Source organism: Nicotiana tomentosiformis, chromosome 7, assembly GCF_000390325.3.
Source record: "Nicotiana tomentosiformis chromosome 7, ASM39032v3, whole genome shotgun sequence".
Taxonomy (NCBI): domain Eukaryota; kingdom Viridiplantae; phylum Streptophyta; class Magnoliopsida; order Solanales; family Solanaceae; genus Nicotiana; species Nicotiana tomentosiformis.
This window is the reverse complement of record NC_090818.1, coordinates 85,667,750-85,679,862: the sequence shown is the minus strand read 5'-3', so window position 1 is coordinate 85,679,862 and position 12,113 is coordinate 85,667,750. Positions and strand designations below refer to the sequence as shown.

Below are 12,113 nucleotides of genomic sequence, written 5' to 3'. Positions count from 1 at the left end.
TTCTTGTTGAAAGCATGTCTAAATTCTTGTACCGTCACTTGTAGACTATGAATTTCTGAGATATCACTGTCACATTATCTGTAACTTTCAGTACTATTAAATGTTGAAAGTGGACCGTAATAATTGGACTTGTCACTACTTTTAGTCCAAAGGTTAGATTTGTTACTTATTGAGTTGGTTGTACTCATGCTACACCCTGCACCTCGTGTGCAGAGCCAGGTGCTTCCGGTCACGGCGATTGCTGATTTGCAGAGTCCAGACCTTTGGAGATCATCTAGGTAGCTGCTTGGCATTCGCAGACCTTGACTCTCCTTCCTTATCTTTCAGTTTTACTTTCTAGACAGTGTACCAGACTTTACCATTTCGTAGATGCTCATGTACTCAGTGACACCCCGATTTTGGGAAGAATTTATGTATTGAGTTATCATTTTCCTATCCTGTTTTAAGAGATTTTCCTTTATTTAAACTGTTTTAGTATCTTTCAAAGATTTAAACTGTTGGGAACGTCTAAATAGTCGACTTGCCTAGTACGATGATAGGTGCCATCACGACGGGTTGGTTTTGGGTCGTGACAGTAGTACTGCCTGTACGATGATGGAAATTAGAATCATATAGAAACCATGCCTATAGGATTCAACGACTCTAATGCATCTTAACTGTCTACTACCTAAATCTGCCCGCGTACATTTCTTGCTTATATGTGGAGGCAAACTTGAGCCATTTGTTGTCTTTATGTGAAATTCTATATGTTTTGAATGCGTGTGTAGTTTTATCATTTTGAGCATCCTAAGTAAAGTCTAGAACCACCCAATAGTAGGTTCAAAGCCTCATGGATCATAGACATGGGACGGGTAGAGCATGCATAGGAGACGGTCGAGAATTGAATTAGAGCGCTCTAAGTAAACAACTTTAACATAGTAATCGGGTAGCAGGAGATGATAGGCTGTGCCCACTGAATAATATGAGCAACCCCTACCCTAAGGGGGTTGCGATGTATTATTTATGTTGCACGGGGCGATCCTTTATGCTAAAAAACTTATGACCCCCCCCTCCCTTTATGTGTCTGTTGTTCACACTTAGTCATCAAATATAGACCAACGCGGTTGTATCCTTGTAGCCTTTGAAACTCGTATTCATATAGTTTTCTTTACACTTGCTTATATTACAATAGAACTTTTTAATTCTGCGTCTTTCTTCACCTATATGATCACCTAGCTTAATTATAATTCAATAATTCACATAGCGCAAACTTTGGCTGGGACACACAGTTGTGGACCTCGAAGAGTGCCTAACACCTTCTCTTTGAGGTAATTTGATCCCTTACCCGATCTTTCGTAACGTAGACTAATCAAGCAGAGTTATTTGTAAATAGGTACCCTAACGCACCTTAAAATCGTTAGGTGGCGACTTTTCTCTTTTAATACCCATTTAAAAGAGTTGTCACAAGTTGAAACCCTCTTTCGCGAGAAAATGGGGCACGACAGGGCATACGCCCAAGTCCGAAATCACGATACGAAGCTATTGGAGTCATAAAAACACAGTTCCGGGGTCGTTTTCACAAAAGTCAAAGTTTGGTCAACATTTTCAAATTTAAACATTTAAGTCAAGAATCAAGGGTCCAAATCAACCCGAAAGCTTCCCGGAACGAAACTAACCAACCCTGCAAGTCATAAAAGCATAAACACACATGTGTGAAGCATGAAAAGGGGAAACGGGATGCAATTATATAAAATGACCGATCGGGTCATTACAAAAATCCCCAAAATCGGTGGATCTGAGTGATAAGCTCTACAAAAATGTACTAAGAATCTATAATACAATATTGTCCGATAATAGGATAAAAATTAGTAAAAGGAGTAACAGAAGGTGACTCCGACGCCTGCGAACATCGAGCAGGTATACCTTGAAGTCTCCGAAAATAACTTAACGATCACTGGTACCCGCCACGAGCAGATGTACCTGGATCTGCACAAAAATATGCAGAAGCGTAGCATGAATATACCATAATGGTACCCATTAAGTATCAAGCCTAACCTTAGTAGAGTAGTGACGAGACCAGGTTAAGACACCTAGTAGGACTGGAAAACTGAACAGAGTTTAGTATAGTCAAATAATGAAAAGCGAGGAAATGAATGACAATAAAGCAATTCAATAGTGTAAGCTAACAACGGAATTTAAAGCGATAAAGGCAACAAGGAGTGAACACATAATAAGAACAACAAGAAATCAATAGGGACAAATACAAATAAGGCAAATAAAGAGATAATAAAAATGTTCAACCAACAAGCCTCTTTAACATAGAATATACAACAAGAATCACAACTGAGGTACCACACCTCACAATCTCATATCACAAGTCACAATCATAATATTTCCTTATATCGCCATGTGAGCCATATATTTAGATATTTTTAAAAATATTTTTTCCAAAATAGCTACACGCGCTTAAGCCCCCCTTATCGTCGTGTGGTTTCAAGTAATTCCCTTACTAGCAACACGCGGATAAATCCTACCTTATGTCGCCGCATGTACATCAACCCTTATCCTTATACCACTGCTGCATGCACATCGATATCACACATAATAACAACTCACACCACATGCGCCAATATATCACAGCTTGCCAAAAAATCAACAATACCAATGTTACCACAACATATATGTAACGACCCGACCGGTCGTTTTGAGATCTAGCACATCGTTCGGTGGTTTGAGGACTTGGGTAGCTTTACTTCATGCCTTAGGACTTGTACATATGGCCGGAATTGAATTTTGGGAAGTTCAGAGTTGATTTGGAAAGAAAATTCTAATTTCAGAAGCTTTAAGTTGGAAGAATTGGCTAAGGTTTGACTTTTGAGTAAATGACCTCGGAATCAGGATTTGAAGGTTCCAATAGGTTTGCATGATGATTTCGGACTTGGGCGTGTGTTCAGGTTGAGTATCGGGTGGCCCGGGAGCATTCGACGCCTTTAATGGAAGGTTGGAATTTTTGAAAGTTTAAGAACTTCATAAGTTTGATTTGAAGTGGACTTTGGTGTTATCGATATCCGTTTGGGGTTCCGACCCTTGGAATGGCTTCGCTATGTCATTTATGACTCGTGTGCAAAATTTAAATTTATTCCGGATTGATCTGGTACTTTTTCGCACAAGATGTAGAATTTGGAAATTTAAATTTATAAGTTAATTCGAGGCGTGATTCATAATTTCGACGTTATTTGGCATGATTTGAGGCCTCGACTAAGTTCGTATGATATTTTAGGACTTGTTGGTATATTTGGTTGAGGCTTCTAGGGCCTCAGATAGATTACGGGTGGTTAACGGATCAAATTTGGACTTGAAGCATTTGTTGGAATTCTGCCTTCTAGTGCAATCGCACCTGCGGAATTTTGCTCGCAGGTGTGAACTTGCAGAAGCGAGATGGGCTCTGTAGAAACGGCCAGGCGTGACTGAGGCAGTGGTCGCAGAAGCGGGCAGGTGGACCGCAGAAGCGGAGTCACACCTGGGACTGGTTCATCGCAGAAGCGGAAAGTGAGAGGGAGGGCTGCTTCGCAAAAGCGGCAGTGTTGCCACAGAAGTAAGTATGCAAAAGTGAAAGAAGAAGAAGAAGAAGAAGAAGAAGAAGAAGAAGAAGAAGAGGAAGGAGAAGAGGAAGAGGAAGAGAGGAAGAGGAAGAAGAAGAAGAAGAAGAAGAAGAAGAAGAAGAAGAAGAAGAAGAGGAAGAAAAAGAAGAAGAAGAAGAAGAGGAAGAAGAAGAATACGAAGAGGAAGAAGAAGAAGAAGAAGAAAAGGAGGAGGAAGAGGAAGAAAAGGAGGAAGAAGAGGAGGAGGAAGAAGAAAAAGAGGAAGAAGAAGAAGAAGAAGAAGAAGAAGAAGAAGAAGAAGAAGAAGAAGAAGAAGAGAAAGAAGAGGAGGAGGAAGAGGAAGAAGAGGAAGAAGAAGAAGAAAGAGGAAGAAGAAGAAGAAGTGGAAGAAGAAGAGGAAGAGGAAGAGGAAGAAGAAGAAGAGGAAGAAGAGGAGGAAGAAGAAGAGGGGGAAGAAAAAGAAGAAGAGGAAGAAGAGGAGGAAGAAGAGGAAGAGGAAGAGGAAGAAGAAGAAGAGGAGGAAGAAGAAGAATGAAGAAGAAAAAGAAGAGGGAGAGGAAGAGGAAGAAGAAGAAGAGGAGGAAGAAGAAGAATGAAGAAGAAAAAGAAGAGGGAGAGGAAGAGGAAGAGGAAGAAGAAGAGGAGGAGTAGGAAGAAGAAGAAGAAGAAGAAGAAGAAGAAGAAGATGAAGAAGAAGAAGTGGAAGAAGAAGAGGAGGAAGAAGACGAATTAGCCTCAACAAGAAAATAAGATACCTACTACCTTCTACCCTAATCCTCGACCTCCACACCCTCCTATCAAGGGTGAAGTATCAAAAGGGAAAAGGGAAAACATATGTGTGAAATATCAAAAGGGAAAACGGGGCTCAAATACACAAAACGGCCGATCGGGTCATTACAAAGGAGGAAGAAGAAGAAGAAACGGTCGGTCGGGTCATTACAAAAGAAGAAGAAGAAGAAGAAGAAGAAGAAGAAGAAGAAGAAGAAGAAGAAGAAGAAAGAAGGCGAATTAGCCTCAACAAGAAAATAAGATATCTACTAACCTTCTACCCTAATTCTCGACCTGCACACTCTCCTATCAAGGGTGAAGTATCAAAAAGGAAAAGGGAAAACACATGTGTGAAGTATCAAAAGGGAAAACGGAGCTCAAATACACAAAACGGCGGGTCGGGTCATTACAAAGGAAGAAGAAGAAGAAGAAGAAGAAGAAGAAGAAGAAAGAAGACAAATTAGCCTTAACAAGAAAATAAGACACCTACTAACCTTCTACCATAATTCTCGACCTCCATACCCTTCTATCAAAGGTGAAGTATCAAAAGGGAAAAGGAAAAACACATGTGTGAAGTATCAAAAGGGATAACGGGGCTCAAATACATAAAACGACCGGTAGAAGAAGAAGAAGAAGAAGAAGAAGATAAAGAAGAAGAAGAAGAAGAAGAAGAAGAAGAAGAAGAAAATGGGGCTCAAATACATAAAACGACCGGAAGAAGAAGAAGAAGAAGAAGAAGAAGAAGAAGAAGAAAGAAGACGAATTAGCCTCAACAAGAAAATAAGATACCTACTAACCTTCTACCCTAATTCTCGACTTCCACACCCTCCTATCAAGGGTGAAGTATCAAAAGGGAAAAGGGAAAACACATATGTGAAGTATCAAAAGGGAAAACGGGGCTTAAATACACAAAACGGTCGGTCGGGTCATTACAAAGGAAGAAGAAGAAGAAGAAGAAGAAGAAGAAGAAGAAGAAGAAGAAGGGAGAAGAAGAAGGAAGAAGAAGAAGAAGAAGAAAAAGAAGAAAAAGGAGAAAAAGAAGAAGAAGAAGGAGAAGAAAGAAGGAGAAAGAAGACGAATTAGCCTCAACAAGAAAATAAGATACCTACTAACCTTCTACCCTAATTCTCGACCTCCGCACCCTCCTATCAAGGGTCATGTCCTCAGTGAGCTGAAGTAGCGCCATATCCTACCTAATCACCTCTCCCAAATATGTTTTTTGCCTACCCTACCTCTTCTCAGATCCACTATGGCCAACCGTTCACACCTCCTAACAGGCGCATTAGAGCTTCTTCTCTTCACGTGCTCGAACCACCTCAATCTCGACTCCCGCATCTTGTCATACAAAGGGGCCACATCCACTTTGTCCTGAATAACTTCATTCCTAATCATATCTCTCCTGGTGTGCCCACACATCCATCTCAACACCCTCAATTTTGCTACTTTCATCTTCTGAACATGAGAGTTCTTGACTAGCCAACACTCAGCCTCATACAACATAGTCGGTCTAACCACCACTTTGTAGAACTTACCCTTAAGCTTTGGTGGCACATTATTATTACATAAAACATCGGATGCGAGCCTCCATTTCATCCACTCCGCTCTAATATGGTATGTGACATCCTCGTCAAACTCTCTGTTACCTTGGATTATAGACCCGAGATATTTGAAACTACTTCTCTTAGGGATGACTTGAGTATCAAGTCTCACATCCCCATCCACTACTTGGGTCCCGTTACTAAATTTGCACTTCAAGTATTTTGTTTTGATCCTGCTCAACTTGAAACCTTTAGAATCTAGGATATGTCTCCAAACCTCTAGCCTTGCATTAACCCCACCTCGCATTTCATCAATTATGCCATCGGCAAATAACATGCACCATGACACATCTCATTAAATGTGTTGCATCGACATATCCATCGCCAAAGCAAATAAAAATGGGCTAAGGGCTGATCTCTGGTTCAACTCCATCATAACTGAGAAGTGTTCTAGGTCACCTCTCGAAGTCCTCACCTGAGTCTTAGCACCATCGTACATATCCTTAATTATCCTAATATACGCTACCGGAATACCACTAACCTCCAAACATCTCCACAAAGCCTCCCTTGGGACTTTATCATATGATGTTTCTAGGTCAATGAACACCATATGTAAGTCTTTCTTCCTCTCCCTATACTGTTTCACAAATCTCCTCACTAGATGGATAGCTTCCTGAACTGGTTCTCGGAAATAGACACACTCCTCCTCACCCTGGCTTCTACCACTCTATCCCAAACATTCATAGTGTGACTCAGCAGCTTGATACCCCTATAATTGTTGTAATTTTAGATATCACCCTTGTTCTTATATAACGGAATCATCGTACTCCACCTTCATTCTTTGGGCATCTTGTTCGTCCTAAAAATGACATTGAACAACCTAGTAAGCCACTCCAAACCTGCCCGACCCGCGTTCTTCCAAAATTTCGCTGGGATTTCGTCTAGCCCAGTCGCTCTACCCTTGCTCATCTTACACAACGCCCCCTCAACCTCCTCAACCTTAATACGCCTACAATACCTAAAATCACACTGCCCCTCGGAGTGCTCCAAATCACCCAGCACAATGCTTTTGTCCCCTCCTCGTTGAGCGGTTTATGGAAGTAAGTCTGTCATCTGCGTCTAATGCCTCTTCCATCAATACTTTGCCGTCCTCGTCTTTGATGCACCTTACTTGGTCTAAATCACGGGCCTTCCTCTCCCTCACTTTCGTTATGAAACCTTATAAGTTTTCATATATAAATTCGGCTGGTGGATTTTGTATCGACACATGAAATAAGTTAAGTGAAAATCTAAAGAAAATAATTAATAACTTAAATTATTAGTAATTTAATTTAATTGACTAGTATTTGAATCTTAACATGAGGAGCTAAATAACATTTAATGGAAGAATTTTGAAATTGAACTAAGGAGGTGCAATTTTGAATTTTTAGTGGAATAATTTATAATTTATTATAGTAGATATTAATTCCAAATTTTTGAATTAATTTCATAATAGGAAACCTTGTTAATTAGATTTTGTGGTCCCAATGTGCCTGAATAATTAAGAATTTAAAGAAAAATATTTTCTTATGGAAAAGAAAATCCAATAGGTTTTGGAAAGTTTTAACCCCTAAAAACGTGTCCTATATATAGGAGGATGTTTTTCACTAGACGACACACGTATTTTCATTCTGTTTTTTAGGAAGAATTTGCCCATATGAATTTTACACAATTCGATTATTATTCAGATAACACAGCAGAAGACTGTGAAACTACTTGAACCACGATCTGGTGGATAAGTTGCAATAACTACGGGTAGATTTGCTAAACCTAGAAGCCAACTTCATTGATGACTTATGCTCACGCTTCAAGAGGTAATCTGTGAAATCCCGTATATACTAATTGTTTAGTATACACGTGATTTTGATATTGGGAATCTTTCGATGTATGTATTATTACTCCAACACGCTTTATCTCCCAATGATGAACTTTCTCTTGAAAATGTGAATTTAGTGAGGGCTCAATATGAATATTGAACACCGAGTAAAAACCAATTAAAAAGGACATAATATTAAGGTGTTCAGTAGACCTTTAATCCTTATACACTCCTTTTTGGATTATGAATATGATCCAAAAACGACATTTTGTACTACATAATGAAAGAACGCTAGCGCCTCAGCTCATGATCACCGCAACAATGGAAATTGTCTGTAATTGTGATTTTCGAAATGAGAGGACACTATTTTGCTTTTTAAAATTTGTTCTATTGGCTACTAGGATTGCATGGGTTAGTTGGTAAATTTTAACTAATGGAACATGATACTATTCAGGTTATTGAAACTTCTTTCATTTTTTTTTCTATTCATAAAATTTAATTTTCAATCTACTTTATTATGAAGAATATGAATGAAGCCTATAGCATATGTCCTCAATTTCCATATAACAAGTTTAAGCTTTGAGATTATTCAAGAGCTAAATATGCTATTAAACTTTTCCAATAATAACTGGGCTATATTTGTTTTATAAATGCGTGAGTGACTATTAATCTGAGTCACGTCATAATTTGTAAATCATTCCTCTTCCACCGAATGTGCCACCACCCTAGCACAATCAACTACCGCCTGAGCACAATTAACTACCGCCTGATGTAAGACAAGAGGAAAAATGTGAGAAGAATATTTTGCTTTTGTCACATCATCAAATGTCAAAAATGTAGGAAAATTAATATACATTAAACTCATAGTTAGATGCTAAAAATTGTTGGTATTAAAAAGAAAAAAGTAAAGGGAAAGGGAAAACCTAATTAAAATATTGTAATTTCAATTAAAAGAGTTTCACATGTTCCAATTTAATTTACATGACACTTTTTATGTTCCAATTTTGTAATATTCCTAATTTTATAACATTCTAGAATTCAAAAATATAATCAATCTGTTATAAAACAATAAAAGAAGAAAAGAGTATTGCAGATAAAAGTAGAGAGAGGGAATTCTTATTGATTTGGGATGATTTACAATGGAATAGAACCCCTCTATTTATAGGGAAAAAAGTGACTTAGCCACCAAGTAACCAACCCTAAAATCTCTGAAAAATATAGGCATTCGCCTTAAATACAATTCTATATATAACACTCCTCCTTGAATGTCTATTCAACAGATAATGTGCCTCGTTAAAACCTTAACTAAAATAAAACCCAGTGGGAAAAAATTCTAGTGAAGGAAAAAGAGTACACATGTTTAGAAATACATCTTTTGGTTGCCTCGTTAAAAACCTTGCAAGAAAAACCCAGTGGGACAAAACTTTGTAAGAGAAAAAGAGTACAACGCGTATTAGCTCCCCGTGATGAGAGCATCAATTCACATACTTGAGCCTTCGCATTCCAATTTTGTGCATCATGTTCAAAAGATCATTGGTAGAGATTTGATAATCAAATCATTCATATTAACTTGAATGAATATGTTGCACCTTGAAATCATCATTCTTGATAGATGTAATGTCTTCATATAATGTCATGGAATGGCCTTTTCAATATCTCTATAGAGGTATTCCCGCTATCACATTATCATGCTTATAGTTATAGCAAGATACATATATGCACAAATTGCACTTAGGATGTAGTACTTCATGACCAAGAATTCTATATGCTTTAAGCAATTTAAATCCTTCAGGGATTGTCATATAAGCCATATGAATGGACTTTAGATGCATATCAAGTTTTTATGTCATGCTAGACATATAAGATAGATAAAAGTGATTGCACAAACCATTGACTTTATACTTTCAAGTATTTGAACTGCATGTCCAAAACTACATGTATTTCATATGAAACCAATTCTATTCGAATTGTGTCTCTTTCATTTGGCCAATATTTTTGTGTATGTATTCGACAGACTTAAGATCTTCATCTATATATAGCGCTATCATAGATGTCGTCGACGAGCGTTTTATATCGGTCCCAATCTCCTTTTTCATAAGGACATAACATAGAGATCTCTTCATTCATATTTTCAGGTACCTGAACCTCTCCTGAGATTTGATGAAGTGTTATGTCGTGTGATCTTCTAGATCACATGCCTCCTTGTTATGGTCATTTTGATCAAGCTCATCTTATCTTATTCGAGGATCTAGATGTACAAATAAAAATTAATTCCACGTAACTTTTTCTCAATTATTTATCATGTCTCCCCCCTTATGTTAGAAAAACTAACTTGCTTCCTAAATTTTTGGAACTCATCTTTGTGCATTATGGTGTATAATCAAAATTTAAATCGCACATCAATAATAGAAAGATGAATAATTTAGTTCCTGACCCTGAACCACTTGTGAGAGGATAATGTGATATACTTTCGTATATAACATATATCAAACTGATATAGATAACATTGTTCTCATAAGTAATAGTTTAACTATTAAATGGAGGCACTCAATAAATCATTTTGCTAAACCAACTGTGAGTAAACCAACTTATCAAGATGAACTTCTTGAATAGAAAATTTGAAAATTATACTCAAAATTAAATTATTGAGCAAGTTACCTCGCAAACACCAGGTAGCGGGTTAATAATAATAGCACATATAACCATTTCATGCATCTTATGTTGTATACATGGCAGGTGAATGGACCCATATTCACCTTTGATATTTCCATCATTTATGGGATTCAATCTCAATTTTAGTTGGTCTATTAGTTAATGAGAACAAGCAACATAAGAGAATCCGTGAAGAACTTTCTAGCTCTTTAATATTTACCCATGTGAATTCTCTTTTATTTTTGCACATCATATTTAAATTAACATGACTAAACCAATTATGTCAACTGAATAAATTATCGGTATTGATAAACTTTGGGTTTACACCATGACGTGTGCAATTATCAATAAACTCCAAGTTTATTATGATATGAGTTTTTATATCAATCAACTTTCACTTTATTGTGACATTCTTTTATTTATGTAGTACAAACTGAAGAATAAAGCGGATAGCTTTTCACATACATATTGCCCAGCTACAAGTTGTAGTAATAGAAGATATTTAATCTTTCCTTTATTTATAGTCTCAATATAACCAACCGTTTTCGCGAATACTTTAGAAACTCAATAAGTTTCTTTGAGACTTACTACGATACAATACCTTATTGATAATCAATTCTATTTCTCCAAAATGGTATAATTGGCTCTTTCGGAGCTTTTAATTAATTTTGTACTATCACATATTCATCAACATTCATATGGTGAATATCTCTTTCAAGGAGAAAGTTATACCATTATGGTCATGGTCAAAATCATTATAGACAAGATATGTTGCTTCTATTACTTTTGCCATATAATAATCGCATTGCCATAATATTTTGGCTATCACAATAGGTACATGATCAATGACCATTCATGCCATAATAATGAAATTATTTTCTTAGAGGTTAGTGTGACATATTCACTACGACTTGCACGTTCATATTCTTCCAAGAATGAATATATATTCATAAATCACATGTTGTCACATTCACATCATGAATGGACCATAATCATCTATATGTGCTTTACAAAATCTCATGTCAAATCGATGACAAATATTATTTCACATAATGAATGATTATTTTGAGAATTCTTATTGTTCTCAATACCACAATGATGACGATTATAATTTCGTCTGTTGCCACGTCCACGTCCATTGATACCTTCACGGTAATAATTTTATCTTCTTTCAGACTTATCACATACTGCTGCCACATTCTTTTAAGGGAATGAGAATGAAGCAAATTCAATGGGACGGTTTTTCACTTCTTGTGCTCATAATCATACATGAATTTGATCATGGCAAGACATAGAAATTTTACCACTTCGGGTGGCTATAATTTCTTACAAACTCTATTAGAGTTATAATCATAATTTATTGTCTTTGCTTGTATTTAAAATCAAAGTATAGAATTTCAATAATTTAAAAGAGAAAAATAAGGTAGAATACTTACCTTAGATCCAGAATTTATTCCTGAAAAAAAGTTCATGGAAAAATTGACAATCATTAATTATGCTCAATATTATGTACAAGTTGAGCGTCATGCATGTATCCCAAAGCCTGGTGACCAAAGCAGATGCCTCTACTCAATTGGTTAAAGTCTCGTGCTGATAACGTGTGATGAAACAATAAAAGAAGAAAAGAGTATTGCAGAGAAAAATAGAGAGAGAGAAAGAATTCTTATTGATTTGGGATGAATTACAATGGAATAGAACCCCTCTATTTATAGGAGAAAA

General features: G+C 36.9%; 2 protein-coding genes across 2 annotated transcripts; one reads left to right on the top strand and one right to left on the bottom strand.

Annotated features, from left to right (window-relative positions):
* The first annotated feature begins 5,036 nt into the window (after window positions 1–5,036).
* LOC138895930 (uncharacterized) lies at window positions 5,037–5,432 on the top strand. Its single transcript, XM_070180692.1, has one exon. The coding sequence runs from the start codon at window positions 5,037–5,039 to the stop codon at window positions 5,430–5,432; it is 396 nt and encodes a 131-aa protein (XP_070036793.1).
* A 114-nt stretch (window positions 5,433–5,546) lies between these two features.
* On the bottom strand, window positions 5,547–6,194 carry LOC138895929 (uncharacterized). Its single transcript, XM_070180691.1, has one exon. It carries the CDS (start codon window positions 6,192–6,194, stop codon window positions 5,547–5,549), a length of 648 nt encoding a protein of 215 aa, XP_070036792.1.
* Between the last annotated feature and the right edge of the window lie 5,919 nt (window positions 6,195–12,113).